The sequence below is a fragment of the Peromyscus eremicus genome, chromosome 13, assembly GCF_949786415.1.
Source record: "Peromyscus eremicus chromosome 13, PerEre_H2_v1, whole genome shotgun sequence".
Taxonomy (NCBI): domain Eukaryota; kingdom Metazoa; phylum Chordata; class Mammalia; order Rodentia; family Cricetidae; genus Peromyscus; species Peromyscus eremicus.
Window position 1 is genome coordinate 51,528,514 of NC_081429.1, and position 23,444 is coordinate 51,551,957.

The following is a 23,444-nucleotide window of genomic DNA, read 5'->3' on the forward strand; positions in this document are numbered from 1 at the left end:
GCAGATCATTGTTGTGGGATATTCGTACACAGTGTGAAGACATATTGCTGTGATTGGTGTAATAAAGAGCTGAATGGCCAATAGTTAGGCAGGAGGTATAGACAGGACTTCCCGGGCAGAGAGAGGAAGTAGGAGGAGATAATTGAGGCTCAGAGGAGACACCATGGAGACATGGAATGAGTCAGACACACAGAATGGGAGAGAGGTAAAGGCCATGTGGTAGAATGTAGATTAATAAAAATGTGGGTTAATTTAAGTTATAAGAGCTAGTGGGACAAGCCTAAGCTAAGGCCAAGCTTTCATTATTAATAATAAGTCTGTGTGTCATTATTTGGGAGCTGGCTGACGGGATAGAGAAAGACTCATTACAGACCACTGGGTACCCATGTGGTACTACTACTTCCTGAACTGGGGAATACTATGGAAAGAACCTAGTTAGAGAATGGAGAAGTTGTGCATTCTATTTTTGAACATGTTACACTTAAGGTGCTCATCTCTGTATATAGCAAGGACTAGTGTTTACCGAACTGCCAAGTGTTAACTGTGACACTCCCTAGCTGTTAGACGTGGAAGGAAATTGTTTAATCTCTTTACTGCTGGCTTTCTTGTATGTCAGGTGGATTCAATAATTCCTATCCTGTGGGTTTGATGGAATAAGACAGTCAATATAGACAGACACATGTGTATGTACAGTGCCTGCACGAAACCTAGTCCATAGAATTAGTTGTTCGAGAGAATGAGGGACTCTGAAGGCAGATTTGGCTATAAATGGTGGTTGAAGGACCAGACTCAAATACTTTCTATTTCTCCTTCCTTTGCATCTCCTCTTTTGCCATCCCTCCTGCCCACAACCTTGATAGGACAAGTAACCAAGAGAGCACTTCTTCCTTAGCTCCGTCTTCTTGACGGCCCATGGTAGTGGGTGAGCTGGTACAAGAAAACAGTTCAAAACAGCAGCGACCACACTGATTTTAGGGATGTGCTTTTATATGACGTTGGCATTTAACTCTATTACCATTTTTCAGAAATGTCATTACTCCACAACGAGTAGAATACCCAGCATTCTTATCCCCAGAATTTAACGTTACCGTCGGATCTGCTGAAGCCACCCAGCCATCTGCGGCGGTGCGACTTGAAAAACTCCGTGAGAAACCCCGGGAAAGGTAATGAGCCACATTTCATTTATGTACATGTAGTCTGTGTCATTCCAAATTCCCCGTGAGCCACATTTCATTTATGTACATGTAGTCTGTGTCATTCCAAATTCCCCGTGTTGAGCCACGGGCTTCCCGCTGGCCCAGGAATGCTCATTGTGATGCTGTTTCATGTGTCCATTGACTATTTCTCAGCAAATTAGGGCTTTATTATAATAAGAAAAGAGGTGAAAACCCATTCATAAGAAAGAAAACAAGATGCTTCCTTCATGCATGTCTCTTCTCTGTCTCCTGTGCTCTTTTTCCTCAGCCTCCTCTCTGTCGGTTCCTTCTGGCTCACGCTCCATCTCACTGACTCATCCTTTCTTTTTAATCTGCTGTTGAACTAATTCAAGCTTGGATTTTAGTTACTTTCTCCCTCAGTTATGGGATTTCCATGGCTTTGCACAGTTCCTCCCTTTCTGCCCAAACGCTCAGCCTTGGCTTCTCATCCCTTGGTCATAGTAGTCTTTGTGCTAAATAGTCCAGACCTCTGTAAATTACCACAGACATTGTGGCTTAATCTGTAGACATTTATTTCTCCTAATTCTGGTGACAAGATCCAGCATCATGACACTGGCTGAATGCATTTCATGACCTATAATTTAATATGTGTTTGTTTACCCTTTTCAGTCTTTAACCATTAAATTCTTAAGGATTTTTTGTTTTTTTGGTTTTTTTTTTTTTTTTTTTGAGAAAAGATTGTATGGTCCTTGAAGCATACCATTGTGTATTTGGTACTTGGGGAATACATGACATACAGTAGATATTCAGTGAGTCTTGGCTAAACAGACAAGATGTCAGATTCGAGGACAAAGGTGTGTCCTCTGGTCATCCAGCTCATGTTAATGAATTTATGAAGATGATAACTAATATGTGCACACACTCACTTTCTATGTAGGTCCTCCTAGGTTATTTCAGACTATCTCACTGTATAACATCGACAACAAAATCTGGATGAAATAGATTCCGAAATTTTGTTTGAAAGCAATGAGTTATAAAAGCAGTGAGTATTTGCTGACCCAAGATTCCAGGAAATACAGAGGTCCAGGGATGTTGAGTCTGTTGTTTGGTGCCATCATTTTCAAGGGACTTGGTGGCAGCCAAGATGATAAAAAGCTGAGCAGAGCTAAGGTGGACATGCAGCCCTGAAGCAACAAAAGCCAGAGGTCAGCGTATCCCAAAGACGATGAGCTCCATAATACCCAGACTTGTACTTGGGCCTCCAGTGTCTAAATGCCATGGCCTAGTTGCCTTAGTTGCCTACCACTGATCCATACCACTGGTCTCTACTCTGGAGGTAGAAGTAAGAGTGAGCCTGAAAAACACTGATCTTTCTGAGAATGGAAGCCAGGTTTGATCACTCTAATCTTAATCTCAGCTGCTTTGAGGTGATCTGAGTTACCAGGGTTCTTAACCTAGTAGGCTGCCAGAGGTAAATGCATGCCTTCTCCAGAGGAAAAAACACACAAAAGCCTCAAATTCATTATACAAAGTCCCAAATACAGTGTCCTGCACTCAGGAGACACCTATATGCAATAGAATATAGTATTTATTACACACACACACACACACACACACACACACACACACACACACACCCTAAGAGCAAACAGTGAAAACAAATACACTAAGCACAGACTTACAGGAGAGCCAGATGTCAGAGTTATCGGATCTAGGTTCCGAACAGCAATGGTTGCTACAGATAGAGTGCTTATGCTTCGCACATTCATATGCTGAAGCCATAATCCCTTACTGATGATGTTTCAGGGCAGCACCTTGCATTTTGTTGACTACAGCCTTATATTGAGGTTTAATCTGTTCTGTCATTTGTGTGTCCCCAAACTGGACACACAATGCAAGAGTGAGCTCAATTTGGTATAATTTCTTTGGTAAGACTGATATTGGGTTCTTTTGTCATGCAGCACGTGATGCTTGCCTTTGTAATCTATTTATTTATTTATTTATTTATTTATTTATTTATTTATTTATTTTACACCTTTGCAATTTTTTTAATTTGTTAGTTTTTGTTAGAATCCATACTGCATTTCTGGAAATACACTATCAAAATGGTGTTATTCTAATTCTACCACTTTGTTTTTATTTATTAAATGGAATAATTTTATAAATCTCCTTCTTGGTTGCCCAGTGTTAACATTTCCTGTAGGGAAGGATGGGTGAATGCTGGATTGCCTTTTTCCTTCAATCACACCTGGTTCTTAGGTTGGTTTCTGATCATCCTTCAAAAGCAATGCATTGGTTGTCTCTTGCTGCATTGAGAACCACCCTGAATGTAGGTCTATTGCAAGTTTCTGTAGACTACCCTTTTTATCTTTTCTTCTTGGCTGGGTTCATTTGTACAGTCAGATGACAGCAGAAATAGATGAAACACAAGAAAGCTTTGCTCACCCATCTGCCAGTTGGTTCCAACTATGAGCTGGGCCCTGAGTTTTCCTTGTGACTTCCCAGTTGGTTCTAGCTAAGAGCTGGGCCCTGAGTTTTCCTTGTGTCTTCCCAGTTGGTTCCAGCTAAGAGCTGGGCCCTGAGTTTTCCTTGTGTCTTCCCAGTTGGTTCCAGCTAAGAGCTGGGCCCTGAGTTTTCCTCATGGCTTCTGGTAGGCTGTCCTGGCTTCATTACAGAAGGGCATTCTGAAATCAGCATTGAAGAGGGGCGTGTACCACTGTGCAAATGCTCCTCATACTTATGTTTATGTCCCATTAATGGTGTCCCACTGGCCAAGGCAAGTCTCATGGCCATCCTTGGGGATAAATACATGGGGAGTTCTATAATTAGATGTTTGAAGAGAAAAGTAGTTAGGAAATATTGTAGCCAAATACAGTGTTTCCTGAATTCTTATATATGGAAGTCCTCAATACTGACTTTTTGGTTTTAAAGGAAGTTTTAACTACTTTGCTATGAGGTTTGTTATAAATGCTACTCACAGGCTTTTGGTTGCTTCTTACATTCTATTACTTTCTGCAGGGATCTGAAAAGACTCAGGAATTGCGCTGCCTCTGCAGCCGCTGCCATCCCCAGACTTCCCACTTGCATATCCTCTCAGTGAGCTCCAGCAGCACATGGCAATTCGCCATATAATGTACATCATATCAGTTAAGAAGCAAGAATATTTTTAAAGGGGAGAACATGCTTTGTTGAAAAAATATTATATATACATTCACTGACAAAAAGCATGGACATATAGTGGTAGACCAGGTGTTTTCCCCCCTCCCTGACTCCAGTTCTTACTGTTATTATTTGTGTTGCTGGGGGGTTGAACACGGGGACTCAAGCATTCTAGGTAAATGCTCTCTATCATTGAGTTACACCACCATCCTTCTCAATTAATATGTTTTAATCTCTGACATAACAATATTTAAAGGTAGAGCTTCAGGGAAATAACTGGGGCTAGATTAGGTTTGAGGATGAAGTCCTTGTAATGCAATCAATGTCCTTATAAAAGTTACAAAAAGAGGAGAAGACATGGTATCCATCCCTCCACTATGAGGATACAGGATGATGGCCACCTGAAGCCAGGAGACATTCACCAGAATCTGGGCAAGCTGGCACCTTGATATTAGACATCCTACCTAGCCTTGAGAATTGTGAGAAATAAATGTCTGCTGTTTAATCCACCCAATATATGGTGTTCTGTTATTGCAGCCCAAACTGACCAAAATAAGGCAATTAAAACACCAAGAATACATAATACATAATTGAATAATTTTTGAAATGTGTTTATAAAGCTTAAATAATGATAATAGAGTTATTACCTGCGTAAGAACCACATCGTTATCACTAATGTCAGAAATGCCTTTATGAGAGGCACCTGTCTCCTTAATCATTCCCGATACCCATGACCTTGTTTTGTTGTAATCATTGCTTTTCACTGTGTCCTTAGATATTATGTGGTTAGTTTCTCACTTTTGGAACTTCTTATAAGTGGAACATATTGTATTATTCTTCTGTGAATTTTACCATATGTAAAATATGTATATACACACCCCTCTGCCACTTGCTTTTTTCATCTATAGCTGATGGCTTTGTTTAGGTTTGAAAAAATGAAAAAGGAGTATAGAAATCTGAACACATGGATGGAGAAAGCTGAGTACTTAAGAAACCTTATTACTCCAAAAGTGGTTCACCAAGACTCTGAGGTAACTGACAAAATGCTTCTCTCATCTGTAGCATGTACTACATTGTTTAATAGAAACATGCTTTGATAATGGAAAATGTTTGATCAGATAATTGCTTATTACCATTAAATAAAATACTATTCACAGTTCATATTCTTTTCTATATTAACAATGTACCACCTGGTAAGCGTTTATTCATAATTTATAAGGTTGAATTAATTGGCCAATTTAAAGTCTACCTTTCAGTGGCATTCAGCCTGTCCACCAAGTTGCATATCCATTACCACAATCAATTTTAGAACATTTTTACTATTTCTAAACAGAAGTAGCCTAACACCGTGAGTCAATACTTTCTCAGTTTTCCAATTGCCCTCTGCAGCAGCCAGTCTATTTTCTTAAATATACGTTTGCTCATTCCAAACATTGCATAAAAGTGGAATTATATATAAATACGTGGCCCTTTGTAGCTTACTTTTTTCTCTCTTACCATAATGTTTTCTGAGTGCTTTCTTGTTGGTAGCATATCAGCATTTCATTTGTTTCCAGATACATTTTATTTATGTGTTCATCCACTGAACACATGTGTATACTATTGTGGATATATATACATGTGGATGTATATACTACTGTATATACTACTAAGCTATAGTGAAGGATACTGCTGTGGACTTTCATGTGCAGACTTCTTTGTTTTCTTGAAATGGGCTGAGTTTCCCAGACGAACCTCAAACTTGGAGTTCTTCTGCCCTAGCCTCCCAAGTGCTCAGATCACAGATGTGGACCAGAATACTTAGCTTTCTTATAGATGTTTTTGTGTGAACAAATGTTTTTAATTTTCCTTCAGGAATGCCCAGGACCAGAGGCTGGGTCAAATGGCAATTCCCAATTTAAAGTTTTGAAAAATTGCCAAATTATTTCTACAAGCAGCTTTGCTATCTTACATTCCAAAAAAATGTGGGATGGTTTTGAGTCTTGGGTACTTGTTGGTTTTCCACATAGTCATTATTGCTAGTCCAAATGTTACTGACGTTATCGTGAATTCAAAGTGCTGACTCACACATTTTTAGTTTTCTGATGATGGATGGTGTGAACACTTTTTTCAAACACTCACCGACCATTTGTATATCTTCTTTGGATAAATATTTATTCAAATCTTTCAACAAATTTTAAATGGGATCTTTTGCTTTATTGTTGAACTGCAATGGTTTTTAAAAATGTATTTGAAATTTAGATATTCAATCTAACTTATACATTTTGGTTAATAAATAAAGGATTCCTACTCAGATAAAACATTTACTGAGATCACAACCCTGAAATACTAGTCATACTGTGTTGATATTTTTATGTTTTACAATTTCTCTGTAATAGTTGGGCAGCGATATAATGTTATGGGTGTTAAATTAATTAGTGTGTGCTAATATAGAGTGAATATTTGGGGAAACTTAGAACAGTGGTTAGAGAGGGTGGATTTTTGCTCTTGTTTTTAAAGGTACTTTATACAAAAGTTCAATGTCATCATACATTACAAATTTCCTTGGACTTTTATAAATATAGACATAATTTTAAAGACATAGGCCATAATGTAGTCCAATGAAAATACATCCCCTGGTATTCTCACTCTCTGCATGAAGTTACACAGCTAACATTGCTGTTGGCCTCTCTGTCTCTTCTACTTTCAGTCCCTGACTTAAGTGGTAAGATTCTCGGGTTTCTTCTCTCAGGAGCAGCAACTGCTCTTGAAATCATGCTCCTTGGATTGACTTTCTCACCAACCTCTTCTTGTTCTCTGTAAATTTAGAGGAAAAGTGTGTGTACTAAACTTGTATTAACTTTGTGTTCTTACCTATGAGTTTTATGACAGAAACTAATAATATTCATTAAATAAAATTATGAAAGCAGAAACATTTTAGTTCTTTAAGTATTTTGCCCAACATGTTTTCTTTCTTTCTGTGTGTGACTAGGAAGTTAGTTTGATTGAAGTATCTGAACACAATTATAGTCTATTGGAAGAAGAGCATGAAAATGTGTCACATGGTAAGAAAAAAATCATGTTTATTTTTATGTTTATTATTAAGATAATTAAAGCAAGGTGTTATAAAAGTTACTAATTTGTTTTAAATGGGTTTTATTTTTGTCATACATCAATATATATTTTATTATTGTATCAATTACATTTGTATTTTGTAGGAATTTCAAAGAAAAGTTTTAGACCCCAATAAGAGTTTTTTAACTTTTAAAATTATTTTATGTGTGTGGATGTTTTGTCTGCACACATGCCTGTGTACCAAGTTTATTCCTGGTACCCTCAGAGGCCATCAGAGAGCATCATTTCCCCTGGGACTAGAGTTACTGGTGGCTGTGAGCCATCACTGGGTGCTGGGAAAGGAATCTGGTTCCTCTGCAGGAGCAGCCAGTGCTCTTACTGCTGAGTCGTTTCTCCAACCCCAGGAGCTGAAAACATTGTAATGGCCCTTTGCTTCCTTAAAGATAGAAAAAAATTAAATCTCAACTGTGATATTTATAAAGATATTTTGTTAAGCATTTTGAACTGTAGAACTATTAAGGTAGGGTGTGTGTGTGTGTGTGTGTGTGTGTGTGTGTGTGTGTGTGTGTGTAATAGAGAGAGGGGAAGAGACAGAGACAAGAGAGACAAAGAGAAAGAGACAGGCAGAAAGAGAAAGAAATTATGGTGGAGGGAATTCAATTCATATCTAACTTGAGAACTTAACCATAAATTATCAGTAAGAGATTTAGTTAATGAAAAGTGGTGTTTACACGGTCATCTCTCTCAAACTTATTTAGAAAGCAAGTGGAGGTATACCACTGTCTTTAAACACATGGTTATCTATCTTTAAAGTCTTTAATTCGAGTGTGTAATATAATTTAATGTTGCAAGACTTTTGCTGCAACTTAATCACCTTTCCAAGCTATTTCCATTTCCTCCTGCCGTGGGAGCCTTATATACAGATGTGTGCGTGTTCATATCTCTGTCACTGTGCTAACCCGGTCTCTTCAACCTACACTGCGTGATGATGCAAGCTGGTTTTTAGTGCTGTTTTTACTGTTTGATTGCAGCACTAAAGAGGAAGCCTAGGACCTCACACTCGCTAGGCAAGCACCGTGCCACCCACCTCCCTCCACAGTCCTGACGCTCATGCTTTAAGTGGAAGATAATCACAGATTCTCTCTTCAGTATTGCATACAGAGAAAACATAGTATCTCTCTCCCTCTTACTGTGGGGCTTTTTGTATTCTGTGTTTCACTTATCCAGAAGGTTTTTTTGTTTTTTTGTTTTTGGTTTTTCAAGACAGGGTTTCTCTGTGTAGTTTTGATGCCTATCCTGGATCTTGCTCTGTAGACCAGGCTAGCCTCAAACTCACAGAGATTCACCTGGCTCTGCCTCCCGAGTGCTGGGATTAAAGGTGTGCGCCACCATTGCCCCGGCTTTCCAGAAGGTTTTTGTATTCCATTTTTTCGTATCCAATGGATCATCTAATGACTTGATTCCTTTTGGTATTTCTGAAGCCTCCAGCATTACATCACGCGCATGTGCACACGCACACGCACACACACACACACACACACCATACATACACATATACACACAGACACACCATACACACACACATATACACATACAAACACACACACCATATGCGTGCAGAATTAAAAGATCTACAATAAACGACTTAGTTTCTTATCACTAAGAACTAGAACAGAAACCAACTTCAAAGTTAGAGGAAATAAAGATCATGTTAGAAAATGTTTTTTCAATTAGAGAATAGAAAACATCAATAAAGCTTAGATTTTAAAAAGGTAAATAATTTTGACAAATTGAGCTAGACTAAGAAAAGAATAAAATGTAGCTGGAGAAATGGTTCAGAGGTTAAGAGTCTTTGCTGCTCTTGCAGAGGACCTGGGTTCAGTTCCTAGCACCCATATGGCAGCTCACTACCATCTGTAACTCCAGTTCCAGGGGATCCAGCACCCTCTTCTGACCTTCCCAGGCAACAGGCACACATATGATGTACAGACATACATGCAAGAAAATACTCATGTACGTAAAATAAAATAAATCTAAGAAAGAAAGAAAAATAACTTACTAGATTAGCTAGCCTTAAACTCAAACAATCCACCTGCCTTTGCCTCCCACATGCCACTATACCTGGCCCCTCCCCCAATTTTATAATGTATAGTTTTTCTCTAAACTCGGAACAAGGCAAGGATGTCGTTCCCTGAGACTTGTATTGAACACAGTACTACAAGTCCTAATAGAGCAATTGGTCAAGAAAAAGAGATAAATGCCATCCAACTCAGAAAGGAAGATGGCAAAATTCTGTTTTTACAGGACATGACCTAACATTTGTAGAATCTTTATTTAGCCTTTGATAATTTCACTTACAATGTATATCGTGTATCTTGGCTATATCCAATCCAAATCTCCCCTTACTTCTTCTGGACCTCCCAAGACTTTGCTTCCCAACTTCATGTTATTGTCTCTTTTTAAATAACTTTTGAGCCCCGTGAGTGCTGCCTGCATGCATGTGTGTATGCATCCACTGGAACATAGGCAACCTACCAGCAGCCACACACCCAAAGAAAAATGATTGTCCCTTCTCTAGCAGCCATCGATGTCAACAGCTCCCCAGCTAGGGGCAGAACCTATAAGAGCCTGCCCCATCCACGCTGGAGTGTTGACTGGCTTGATTTTATACAGGTCTCATGTAAGTAACCATAGCTGCTATGAGTTTGTGAGTGCAATGCCCACGTTATATCCAGCATACAGCATTTCACCACACACACACACACACACACACACACACACACACACACACACACCCCACCCCTGTCTTCTGAAAGTCTCTCTACTCTTTGTTCCACACTCCTTGAGGGGGTTGATATAAACGTTGCACTCAGTGCTCACTTCTCAGCATGCTGACCAGCCCTGGGTTTCTGCACCGACTGCTGCCCACTGCAGAGACAAGCTTTTCCCACCAAGGTTGAGAGCAGAACTAATATGGGTCCAGACACAGATGTGTAGAAGGCATATGACAGCACAGGACATGATCTTATATGTGCAACACCCAAAAGACTCCACAAGAAAAACACACTAGAACTAATCAATAAATCTGACAAAGCTGAAAGTTATAAAATCATGTAAAAAGCAATTTCATTCTGCCTATCAACCATGAGCTATCTGAAAAAGAAAGTGAATGAAAGAGAATTAGAGACTTAGATGAGACTTGAAACTGTAAGATTTTTCAGGTGATATATGAGAAAAATTCAGTGACATTGGTGCAAGTGAGAATTCCTTTAATGAGTCAGAAAAAGTGCACATACCCAAAGCACAAACAGATGGCCGTGCTGTGTCCCGCTAAAGAGCTTTTGACAGGGAACAGTGAGTGAAGAGGTAATACATAGATCTGCAAAGCATGTGTCTGGTAAATGGTACTATCCAAACTACATAAGGAATTTTTTCAACTCACTAGCCACAATAACAAATCAAATTTAAATAACCTGATTAAAATGGCTTAGGCACTTGTATATAAATCTCTACAAAGAGAAAGACAGATGTTCAGCATCACTAATCATCAGTTCAGTGTAAATCAAAGTCATGATAAAATGTCATCTTAGACCTCATCTGATGGTTGATACCAAAGAGAACATGCATTGGCCAGGATGTACGGGAATGGAAAACCTCGAGCATTGTTGGTGGACTGTAAAATGGCTCAGGGACTTGGGGAACAGTATGAAGATTACACACCAGTTCATGCACACATGTTCATATATACATACAGTTTCTTGTTTCTTATCTGCTCCCCTATCGTCCTAGAAACTTGTCAGCCTGTTTTCACTAAGGCACTTTTCATGTTTGAATAGCTGCTTTAATAACTCTTTACTTGAAGGGAGAAAAATTACAATCACAGCTTATCAGTGTAGATACATGTGAGTAATTCAATGTTATTTAAAACAATATTCATTATTTTTTAAAACAGATATCCATTATAGAAAATCTGATACTATTTCAACTGAGGTAAGAGAATTTCTTTTATTTTTAAGATTTATTATATTTTGTGTCTTGCCTGCCTGTGCAACACATTCATACCTAGTTCCTGCAGAGGCTAGAAGAGGGCTAAATCTCTCCTGGATCGGGAGTTACAGATGGTTGTGCGCCACCAGGTGGGGGCTGGGAATCACACCCTGGTCCTCTGCCAAGGCAGCCAGTGCTCTTAACCACTGAGCTTAACCATCTTAACCATCTCTCCAGCCCCCGGAGAATTTCTGATCGTCATTATTCTGTGAAGGGATGGAATAGTCAGTAGTGCAAGACAGATGCAAATCAAGAAGCATCCCTAAAGTTATCCAGTTACTTCTGTTGTGACAGTATCTATACTCTTAGATATCTTTAAGTTAAATCACTCTATGGAAGCAGACTCGGGGACAAAGCAGTAACCATTTAGAGTGCAGAGCAAGGGAGAGGGGTGAAGATGTGAAGGAAGAAAAGGGGGAACCCGTGGAGCTCTGCATAGGCTCAGAAAGCAGAAGGTCTAGCCACACGTTTTTACTTTCTCCAGAAGCACTTACCATGCTGTGAACGTGGTCCATGTAATAAAGTATCCATTTCATCACAGAAATCAGGAAAAAGTGGAATTAACTTCATAGAATGTTTCATTCTATTAAGGAATAAATCCTCATGTAAATCAGTAAAGAATAAAAACTTTGTCTCTGCTTTTTGATGCTACTTAATTATTTCCATCAGGCTCAGTGACTCCGAAATGTCAGTTGAAGAATCAGCATGTATGATGTATGATTTTTTTTCCAAGTAAAAGAAAGGAATTAGGGAAGCAAGATGGAGAGAGACTTTTGTATACCATTGAATTTATTTAGCTTAAGAAGCTAGCCTTCATGGTCCCTTTCTTGGTATTATTTTGCTGTTCCATTTTCCTTTATCTTATCATGTAATTGCGATATTGCCCTTTGTGTCATTTTGATACTAAAGTTTCCCTTGATTCTGGACGTTGGTAGTGGTCTGACAATGTAACAACAGCCCCCAGATTTCCTTAACATGTCACCAATTTATGCAATCGAGACATATGCAAAGGGCCGCTCCGTAAACCGCTCCTTTGTCACGCTGTGGATAACAGTCTCCAGAAGTCTAAGATTTCTCAGTGTCTTCTTGAGGATCGTACTAACTTACAAATGTCAATGGTAGTATATAAAGGACAAACGTGCAATGGATTTTGATTCTTTAACTTTAAATGCTCATTTGTGAATAATGATTACATTTATTTTCTTAATCTTTTTGTAGTCTACGGACAAGAGTGATAAGGAAAACCTGGTAATACCAGCTTTGAAACTGTCGGATGAAGATTACTCAGAGCCCTTTCTTCATAAAAACAGTGAATCGGTGCCGGGAGACATCCCGCTGCCCCCTATTCACAGCCTGCAGATAATAGAGGAGGATGAGGTGCAGCACTCACATGCCCCTTTTGTGTGGGAAGACAAGCCACAGGAAGAGAGAAGTGTGATGTTGCCATTGGATGAACAGCTGATCCCCAAAACTTCAAGCATTTTAAGAATAGCCTCTTCTCTACAGGAGGTAAAGTCGAGATGTGTACCCGTAAACCCTGAGAGCGTGAGGAGGAGGAGGAGTTTAGGTTTCTTTCCAAATGAATGAGGTGTCAAAGCAGACATGTGAGCAGAAAGGAGAGGGGGCTAGTCTGGGTTCCTGAGACTTGAAATACAAAGGTGGCTTCCAAGGCAAGATCCAACAGAAGCTCAACTAAGTGTTTCCCCCACAGCAAAACTTCAGACAGGCAAACCCCAAATAATTATTTTTTAAATCGATTAAATACCAATAAATTTAAAATTCTCCAAACGTCTCTAAATACATTAAATGTTCTTACTCTGTATGTACTGATCAGTTAACGGGGAAAGTTTTGAAAGAAAAGCAAACTGTCAATAGTTAATCCCCAGGGTAGTGTTGTGACTCTGCTGAAAATGTAGTCACAGTTACGAACGTAAACTCCAAGGAGACCCAAGAGCCTAGGGAGCTGTTCTAGTAGAACTGTTTAAACTGTTGTAGCACACAACATAGCACTCGGGTCCCCTGGCTTCAGACTCTGACTGTAAAGGTAAGGTACACCAGGTAAGCCTCTCCACATAGCACTCCCTTTCTGGCAGGCTCCCCATCCCATCTGAAGCACTGTTGCTGGCAGCTATTTTAAAAGGACCAGAGTGAGTTAGAGACCTCAGTTAAGGTTCTGCTTCTGAATATCCCAGGGACTGTCTTTTGACACTTGAGTGTCTAGCTCTAGTCCTCATCTCTTGATGGAATCAAAGCCATCGCTAAATTCCCTCTGAAATTTCAAAAGATAGACTTGTATTAAATAACTCTAGCTGGGAATTTAATTACTTAAGTCAACAGCTTAAAGCAATATAATTAGAATAATGTTCTTCTTTACTTGATGCAAAGGTAATCCATGCTCATAAAAAAAAAAAAAGTTTTGAAAAGGCTGAGTGGTGGTAGCAGCGCACGCCTTTAATCCCAGCACTGGGGAAGCAGAAGCAGGAGAATCTCTGTGAGTTCAAGGCCAGCCTGGACTACAGAGAGAGTTTCAGGACAGCCAGGGCTATTACACAGATGAACAAAAATATTTGGAAAATGGAAAACATGAAAGACAAACTAAATAAAAATAGTTATAATTCCCTTACCATGTTAACAATTTTAGTTATTTCAATCTTTGTTATTCATATATATATGTATATATATACATATATATATCTCCTTTATTTTTTGTACTTGAATCAAATTTATTTTTTTGTTTATATTAGTGTAGATGAATTTCTAAACAGTCTTATTAAATAAGAAACATGGAGCCAAATATAGGGGTGAAAGCCTTAGAGATCAGAGAAATAGTGACAGCCACCAACCTTCCATCTCCAGCTCTGCAGCTACCCAAAAGGGGCTACTTCCTGTCTAACCTGCGCCTTTATTGCCTTGCTGTTCTGCCTTCTCATTGGCTCTTAGCTCAGCTGCATCACTTCCTTGTCACTGCCTGTCTGTACAGACCTCCAGGTCTCTATGGTTGGTACTGGAATTAAAGGCGCGTGTCACCACACTTGGCTCTGTTCCCTAGTATGACCTTGAACACACAGAGACTGCCTGCCAAATAATCAGATTAAGGGCGTGTGCTACCACTGCCTGACTTCTGTTTATGGCTTGCTGTTACCTCTGATCTCCAGGCAAACTGTATTTATTAACATACAAATAAAATATCACCACATTTCAGCACAAGTAAAATATCACCACATATTAATTCTTTGAGAATTTCATATAATGGATTTGATCATATTTACCCCTTCCCTAACTCCTCCTAGTTCTATACCCCCTTCCCTACTCACCCAGTGCTGTGTACTCTTTTTTATTTTTTTTAAACCCATCAAGTATAATTTGCACTGCCAGTATACTCTTGGATTTGCAGCCCAGCAGGAGGAAAAGGATCCCAAGAGCAGGCAAAAGAGTCTGAGACACCCCTGCTCCCACTGTTAGGAGTCCCACAAGAACACCAAGCTATACAACCATATGCAGAGGACCTGGCTCAGACCCATACAGGGTCCGTGGTTGTCACTTCAGTCTCTATGAGCCCCTATGAGCCCTGCTTAGGTGACTCTGTGGGCCATGTTCTTGGGGTGTCCTCAACCCTCTGGCTGCTACAGCCGTTCCTCCCTCTCTTCCGTGGGGTTTCCTGGCTCCACCTAGTGTTTAGCTGTGGATCTCTGCATCTTCTCCAGTTGCTGGGATGATACTTCTCTGATGAGAATTGGGCTAGGCACTGATCCATGAGTATATCGGGATATTATTAGGAATCATTTCATTGACTTTGTTTTTTCCCAGTTGTGTTTAGTTCTATCCTAGGTCTCTGGGCTGTCCAGCCTCTGGTTCCTGGCCATCCAAGGAATGTCAGGCTTGGGCTTTCTCTCATGGTGTGGGTCTCAAGTTAGACCAGTCATTGGGAGTGACCCTAGTGAAGTTCCCTAGTAATGGGGGGCGCTATGGAGCTGGAATTGGCCATCTTCTATAACCAGGCAAGGCTCCCGGCAGTGGGACTGAGACATCAACCCAGCCACAAGACCCTGTTTGCAGGTTTGTAAATTGAGAATTTTTGCCCCCATCTTCATCAAGCGTACTGGCCTACAGTTCTCTTTCTTGTTGTGTCTTTGTCTGGTTTTGGTATTAGCATAGTAATGGCTTTTAAAAAAGACTTTGCAAATGTCCTTTCATTTTCTGTTTTATGGAATAAGGGAATTTTGGCGTTAGTTTTTTGAAGGTCTAGTAGAATTGTATTGAATCCATCTGGCCCTGGGTTTTTGCTTTTTCTTTTTTTTGGTTGGGAAATTTTTGATTGATGTTTCTATCTCATTGGATGTTCTGGGTCTATTATAAATGATTTGTGTCATCTTGATCTAGCTTTAGTAGGCAATATATATGTAGAAATTCATCCACTTCTTTTAGACTTTCCAGTTTGATGGAATATAGATTTTTAAAGTTTGTCCTTATGATTCTCTGAATTTCTTTGGTGTCTGTTATAATGTCTTATTTTTCATCTACAATTTTATTTATTTGTATCCTCTCCTTATTTAATTTGGCTAAGGGTTAGTCAGTCTTGTTAATCTTTTCAGGAATCAATTCTTCTTCATCAATTTTTTTGTGTTACATTTTTTGTTTGTTTCTATTTCATTTCAGTCCTGGTTTTGATTATCTCTTCCTGTCTGCTTTTGGGAGGTATTTCTTCTTCTTCCTCCTCCTCCTCCTCCTCCTCCTCCTCCTCCTCTTCTTCTACTACTACTGTGTCTCCTCCTCCTTCTCCTCCTCCTTATTTTATAAGGCCTTAGGGTGCATCATTAAGTTCAAGTTGAGTTCTCTCAAAATGATTGCTGTGGGCATTTGATGCCATACATCCTGCCTTTTATGACTGCCTTCAGTAGGTCCCGTAGATTCTGGTATGTTGTGTTTTCATTCTCATTCAATTCTAAGAATTTAGTATTTTTCTTCTTGATTTTTCTTCATCAAATTAGCATTCCATAGTGTGTTGTTTAGTTTTTATGAGTTTGTGTACTTTCTGCAATTTCTACTGTTGGTATCTAGATTTCTTCCTTTGAAGTAAAAAAGAATGCAGGATGTTCTTTTAATTTTCCTGTATTTGTTAAGACTTGATTTATGTGGTTAATTCAGAAGAAAGTTTCATGGACAGCTAATAAGAATGAATATGATTTAGTCTTTGGGTGGAATATTCTGTAGCTATGTTAGGTCCATCTAGTTTATGGTGTCATTTAACTCCAAACTTTCTCTGTTTATTTAATTTCCAGATGGCTATTGGTGAAAGTGGAGTATTGAAATCATCCAGTATCACTATGTCAATCTGTGATTTTAGATCTAAACGTGTTTCTTTTATGAAATTGGATGCCCCTGTGTTTGGTGTGTGTATATCTTTAGGGTTGTAATGTCCTGTTGGTTGTTTTTTTCTCTAATGAATATATAGTTTCCTTTATAAGTTCCTCCAACTAGTTACGATATGAAGACTATTTTGTCAGATATTAGAATGGCTTTGCCTGCCATTTCTTACTTCCGTTTCCTTGGAGCACCATTTGGCATCCTTTTATCCAAAGGTGGTGTTTGCCATTGATGGTGCCGTATGGTAACGTGAAGGCAGCAAAAAGATGGATATTGCTTCTTTTTAAAAAATGTGTATATATATATATATATATATGTGTGTGTGTGTGTGTGTATATATACATACATATATATCATGTGTGTGTATGAGTGTTCTGCCTGCATGTATACATGCCTCATACCTGCAAAGTCCAGAAAAGGATTCCAGATCACTCCAGAAATGGAGTTAGACTGTTGGGAGTCACTGTGTATGTGCAGGGGACTGAACCTTGGCCCTCTGTAAGACAGCAGTGCTTGTATCTGCTGAGCCAACTCTCCAGGCCCATTGGTCCTGTTTTCTAATCCAATCTATTAGTCTGTGGATTTTTATTTGGATAAATTGGATAATTGAGACCACTAATATTCAGAGTTATTATTGAAAAGATGTGTATTAATTCCTGTCATTCTGTGGATTTTGTGCTGCTGTTTTGATTGCCTGTCCTGGCATTGCTTGTTTTCTCACTGCGACCTCTTGGCGTGTGTTTATCTCTCTCCCGATTGATGTGTTCTATCTAGTATTTTCTGTTGAGCTGAATTTATAGTCATAAATTCCCTTATTCTGTTTCTTACGGTGGGAAGTTTTTATTTCAACTTTAGTTTTAGTAGATAGTTTTGCTGGGTATAATAGTTGGGGGCTCACAGTTGCCGTTTTTTCAAGACTTGGAATCTTTCCAGGCCCTGCTGGCTTTCAAAGTTGCTGCTGCATAGTCAAGCTCTCTTGTAGCTTTCAATACCCTTACTTTATTCTGTGTATTTTTATGTTCTAACTATGATGCATCATAGGCATTTTCTTTCTCTGGGATCATCTATTTAGCTTTCTACAATTTTCTTGTATCTGGATGGGCTTCTCTTTCCTTAGGTTTGGGACATTTTCTTCTGTGATTTTTTTATTTGTTTCTTTGTTTTGAGACAAGGTTTCTCGGTGTAGTTTTGATGCCTGTCCTGGATCTCTCTCTGTAGCCCAGGCTGGCCTCGAACTCACAGAGATCCACCTGGCTCTGCCTCCCGAGTGCTGGGATTAAAGGTGTGTGCCACCACCACCTGGCCTTCTGTGATTTTATTAAAAAATATTGTCTGTGCCTTTGTTGTGGTATTCTCCTTCTGCACCCACAATTCAGATGTTAGGTCTTTTCACGATGTCCCTAGGTCTCCTCACTTCTGTTCATTTTTGTTTTAAATTTCTCATTGACCTTTACTAAGTGATCCAAGTATTCCTCTATCCTTGACTCTTCGCTTTTAACACAATCCATCCTCTTGGGTGAGGCTTTCAGCTGAGGGTTTCCTGGCCGGCAGCAGCGTTTCAGTTTGGGTTTTCTTTAAAACAAACAACAACAACAAAACAAAGTCCGTTTTCGTGTCTTGGATTGACTTCCTTATTTCACTCATCTTCCTTGAGTTATTTGATCATAGTTAAGATCACCTTTTTGAACTCTTTCATGTCATTGTCATTAAGGGTCATTACCATGGGATTTGTAGTTTTTGGAGGAGATATGTTACTTTTGTTTCCTGTGTTTTTATTTCTGCATTTGGATTTGCGTATCTGGAGTTGTTTGTTGGTTGAGTTTTCTTTTATTTTCCAGTCCCCTTTCCTCTTTCAGCAGAGGGATTTATAGTGTTCAAGAGGGGCACATTCATAGCAGGTTCAGTATCTCAGTTTCTATTTGGGATGGAAGGTTTCCAGGTTTTCTAGCTTTTATATTCATGTGCCTTCAGCAGCTTGGTCAAGGAGCTTGAAACAAGCTTTCCTCAGCAATGTGGATTGATCTCAGGTTTCTGGAGGCCAACCATCCAGGCAATTGGAGGGTCCCAGCCAGCCAGCCAACTGAAGGGTTCCAGCCAGCCAACTGAAGGGTTCCAGCCAGCCAACTGAAGGGTTCTAGCTAGCCAACTGGCAAGGCTTTGGATCTCTGGGTCACCTGTGTTGACAGGAGAGTCCATGGTGAAGGGCAGGCTGGGATGTGTCAAGTTCCCAAAGGGACAGGGAGTATGTGGAGGTCCCTGGTAAGAAGTGGGATTTGGGGGACCAGAATGTCATGTTGGAGGCCAGAAAAGGAGAGCAGAGAGCCTAACTGGGATTTTTGAATGTGTGTAGTGTAAACACACATACATAGACACACACACACAGACATACACACACACACAGATACACACACACACTATGCTTTTTATGACTTAGTACTTTAAACATTATACTTGAATTTTCTCAGAAATTTTTAAGATGTAGAATATTCTCTGATTCTATTTTACATTTTCAACAAAAGCACTTAAGTATTAGTGGTCCTTTAAATAATATGAAAATTTTTGTTCTTACTAGTCATTTTTATTTTCCTACTGTGAGTAAGTAGGTTATATGTCCTTTGTCTAAATTTCTTCTTGGAGGCTTTTGTTGTTTTTTGTTGTTTTCGAGACAGGGTTTCTCTGTGTAGTGTTGGTGCCTGTCCTGGATCTCTTTTTTCTTAGATTTTAAAATGAGTCCTTTTTAACTTAAGGATATTGACCACTTAAGTGTCTGTAGTTTCCCATGGTTTATAGTTTGCTCTTTAATGTATGTGGTATAGACAGACTTCTAGAATATTCAGTTTGCGTATGATAAGGGAGTCATTTATTGCTGCAAACAAATCAATCCAAACATCGGTGGCTTAAAACAACCTTTTCCTCATCTCTTAATATTCAGTGGAGTTGATTGTACTTAATTGGACAGTTCTGCTTCCCAAGATCTTGGAGGTTACACAGGCTTGAAATCACTCCGACACTTGACTGGCCTGGAACTCGCGATGGCTCACTTCCATGACTGACACTGCCGTGGGCAATGCTCAGGGTACATAGTCTTCTACTTGGATAGTCTCTCATATTCTAATATTCTCTTCCTCACTGACTCCACTCTTCCTGTCCCTCCATCATGAAATGTCAGGAATTACCCTCCCACTCTCCCTGTCATTTTCTTCATCTGGTCTCGATAAGTCTTTTAACAAAATGGCTGAACTTCTTATGTGGCAACGAGGTATTCTAAAACACAAAAGCAAAAGCCATAGGATTTTATAAGATTTAGGCTTAAATTTAGTCTAGATTCACTTTCACTACCTCCAAGATGGCTTGAATCTTGGGAAGCATTACCATTAGGGACCATATTAGAATATGTTACCATAGATTAATTTCCCAGCAATGAACATCCCCTTTACATGTAAATTAGTCTCCCTTCCCAGACCCTTAATCTCATGCTATTACTCTTAGCAGACTCAGGCTTGAAATACAGAATTTCAGCATCTAAACCAGGCACAAGTGACAGGCTCCTCAAGTATGGCTACTCAGTTATCTGCCCACCACACACAGCAGTGAATCAGGAACCGAATTTGTATGTTCTGCAAGCTGGAAGACCCTTGGCGTCCCAAAGGTAGAGTGAAATGTGATGTGTAGACTAGCCAACCGATTACTATCTCAGGGTCTTGGCTATATGCTTTTAATGATTTTTTTCAGAAGAAATGATGTTTTTATATAGTTCAGTGTCTGTATTCAGTGCCTTTTTCTGGAGGAAGTTGTTGGTTTAAGTACCTCTACTTTAAACTACTTCAGTTTGAGATACTATAAGAGTTTCTTATGTAACAAATTATTTTTGAGTAATCAAATATTATACCCTCATGTATTTTTTTTTTTTTTTTTTTTTTTTGGTTTTTCGAGACAGGGTTTCTCTGTGTAGCTTTGCACCTTTCCTGGAACTCACTTGGTAGCCCAGGCTGGCCTCGAACTCACAGAGATCCGCCTGGCTCTGCCTCCCGAGTGCTGGGATTAAAGGCGTGCGCCACCACCGCCTGGCCAACCCTCATGTATTTTAAGATAGGCCTGCATTTCCTTGGGCTGAGCATTTGGTTGCTGTGGCGCAATCGCCTGAAGAACTTTGACGAGTTTGTTTAGTAGACAGGGCCTAGGTGCCACCTAAGATTCTTCAATGTCTGTTAGGCATCTGATGAAATCTTTGTGAGGTTTTAACTACTAATAAAGCCTTGTTATCTTGGCCTTGAAATCATGTTTCACTGGCAGCGCTCTAGGGTTGATCTTTACCATGAGATCATCTCTTACTTTGAGACTCATCTACTGGAAGTACGAGTGCACAATTACGGTTCAGGGTGGTTTCCCGTGGCTGTTGCTTCAAGAGCAACAGTCCCTGTCCAGTTCCCTTTACTTGAAGTGAACTGTAATAAACAGCTAAAGGAAGCTGACACTCTCAGCATGAAACCTAGAGTCTTAGCCAAACACTCAAATTCTCTTTTCCATGTGAATGGGGGAGCAGTGTTGCCAGGCTTTCTGTCAGTAGGAAAAGTTGGTTGTAACTTTTAGTTTCCAGTAAAACTTACCTTCACATTTTCCCCATGTCCTCTAGCTAGTTTCTTGGGGAGCTTTTATTTATTTATTTATTTATTTATTTATTTATTTATTTATTTTACCAATATGTGTCCCCCCGACAGAAAATTCACATATTTGGGGTTTCTGTTATATCAGCACTCCATCTTTTGGTACCCATTTCTAAATATTTACATAACAGCTATCCCAAAACATAATATCTGGAAACATTTTGACTCTCAAGACTTGACTTATATACTAATGTGGGAAGTTCTGTCCCACTCAATATCACTGAAGAAATGTCATCATGGGTTTGTCACCCCCAGCATGGGTCTTCATTTGTCTGGTGCCTTATTGGAAATGGTTGGAAGACTGGCACCAGTTAGGATCCTGGGACAGCTGAGCCCCAAACTCTATGCTGTCTCAGAGTCTCTCTCCACAAGTTAATTTATAGTGGGGAACTTCTGTTATAACAGCTTCAAGTTTTTATTAGAGATACACATATCTGTTGTATGAATATTAGTCATCCTTCTGTGTGTGTATCACAACTGCATATCCAGTCAATTGCACATAAAAATATTCTACAAAATGTAGAGCTCACCCTGCTGGCAGGGGCACAGGCATCAGAGTAGGAGAAGTGACCCCCTCATATGCCATGTGGTAGTGTGGGTAAGGGAAAGATGCCCTACCGCCTACCCTCTCCTCTCGACACCTGAGGCAGGCGGGAGAGATGGTCCTGCCTATCACCAACTGCAGCACTGGAGAATGGAGACTGGGACCTGCACCTCGCCTGAGAAGCACAGTGAGCTTTCCCTGGTGGTGTGGGTGTGGGTGAGCCAGCCCTGGGGCATGAGAGCAGGAGAACTGGCCCCGCCCCTCGCTCCTTGTTGCCTGCTGCAGCGGGTGAGCAGCTGGAGAAGTTCTGGAGAGCTCACCCTGGTGGTGAGAATGATGGAGAGCTGGCGGGCTGACCAACATCCACCCCATCTGTGAACTGCTGGAGTATGTGAAGGGGCCGGTCCTGCAGATTTGAAGCTGCAGGATCTCCATAACATAGGGCAACAACAGTTATCCAAGAAGAGTCCCAGTGAGAGCCCAGTACTGATAGTTTAGCAGAAGCCTTGAACTAGACTAGATAATTCATTGCAATGAACATGTACAAGTAAAGATGTATGGACTAAAGGGTATGCTTTGTGACTCACTGTGACACACACCCACAGCTTCCCCGATGAGATATTTTTCTTTTAAATTTTATTTGGGGAGGGGGTTACAAGGGCAGAGGGCAGATACGAAGGGATGGAGAGATGAATGGGATGGGATGCATGATGTGAAATCCACAAAGAATTAATAAAAAGTTTAAAAAAATTCTACAAAATGTGTCTGTATGGAGTATGTATATTTTCCCTAAGCAATGCATATAACAATACTTTGTAACACTTGTATTGAGTGTTATAAGTACATAGCAAGATATGCATAAGTTATATGCAAACATAATTCACACAATTCTAAGGGACTTGGGTTATTTGAGGATTCTAGTATCTTATGAGGGTCCTGGAACCAATCTCCTATGGGTTCTAAGGGACAACCATTTGAGTTTAAATATGCTGTAGTAGACTGACTAGTGGTCCCTAAAGAGAACAGGTCCTAATCTCTGGGTCCTGTAAATACTAATCTTATATGGCAAAGACTTTGTAGATATGATTAAGGATCTTACGGTGGGAAAATAATGGTGGATTACCGAGGTGGGCCATCAATGCCATCATAGCATCCTTCTAGGAGTCGGGTAGGGGTTGACACTCAAAGAGCAGGTGATGTGGAGATGAAACAGAGGTATTTGGAGACAACCTGTATCAAGTCAGGGGCACCTGTGTTCACCAGAAGCTGGTTGACACAAGAATGGATTCCCATCGTCCATCCTCCCCAGCTCCCAGAGGAAGCATGCCCATCCTGTCTTGATTTCAACCTAGTAAAACTGGGTTTGAACTTCTGACTTTCAGAACTGTGAGAAAATAAATTTGTCTCCAGTCACCAAATTGTGGTAATTTGTTATAGAGGTCACACAAAGCAATT

The 23,444-nt window shown here is 39.9% G+C and overlaps 1 protein-coding gene and 1 long non-coding RNA gene across 2 annotated transcripts in view; one reads left to right on the plus strand and one right to left on the minus strand.

The window, feature by feature from the left end:
- The window catches only part of LOC131923676 (uncharacterized), a 97,571-nt gene that overhangs the window by 48,742 nt on the left and 25,385 nt on the right, over positions 1 to 23,444 (minus strand). The window lies entirely within an intron of this gene.
- The window catches only part of C2cd6 (C2 calcium dependent domain containing 6), an 87,825-nt gene that overhangs the window by 22,726 nt on the left and 41,655 nt on the right, over positions 1 to 23,444 (plus strand). The window contains exons 9-13 of the mRNA XM_059278806.1: positions 1,026 to 1,163; positions 5,242 to 5,347; positions 7,288 to 7,350; positions 11,322 to 11,360; positions 12,636 to 12,926. Of these exons, the coding sequence (XP_059134789.1) occupies positions 1,026 to 1,163; positions 5,242 to 5,347; positions 7,288 to 7,350; positions 11,322 to 11,360; positions 12,636 to 12,926 (637 nt within the window). The remainder of the gene's footprint in view (positions 1 to 1,025; positions 1,164 to 5,241; positions 5,348 to 7,287; positions 7,351 to 11,321; positions 11,361 to 12,635; positions 12,927 to 23,444) is intronic.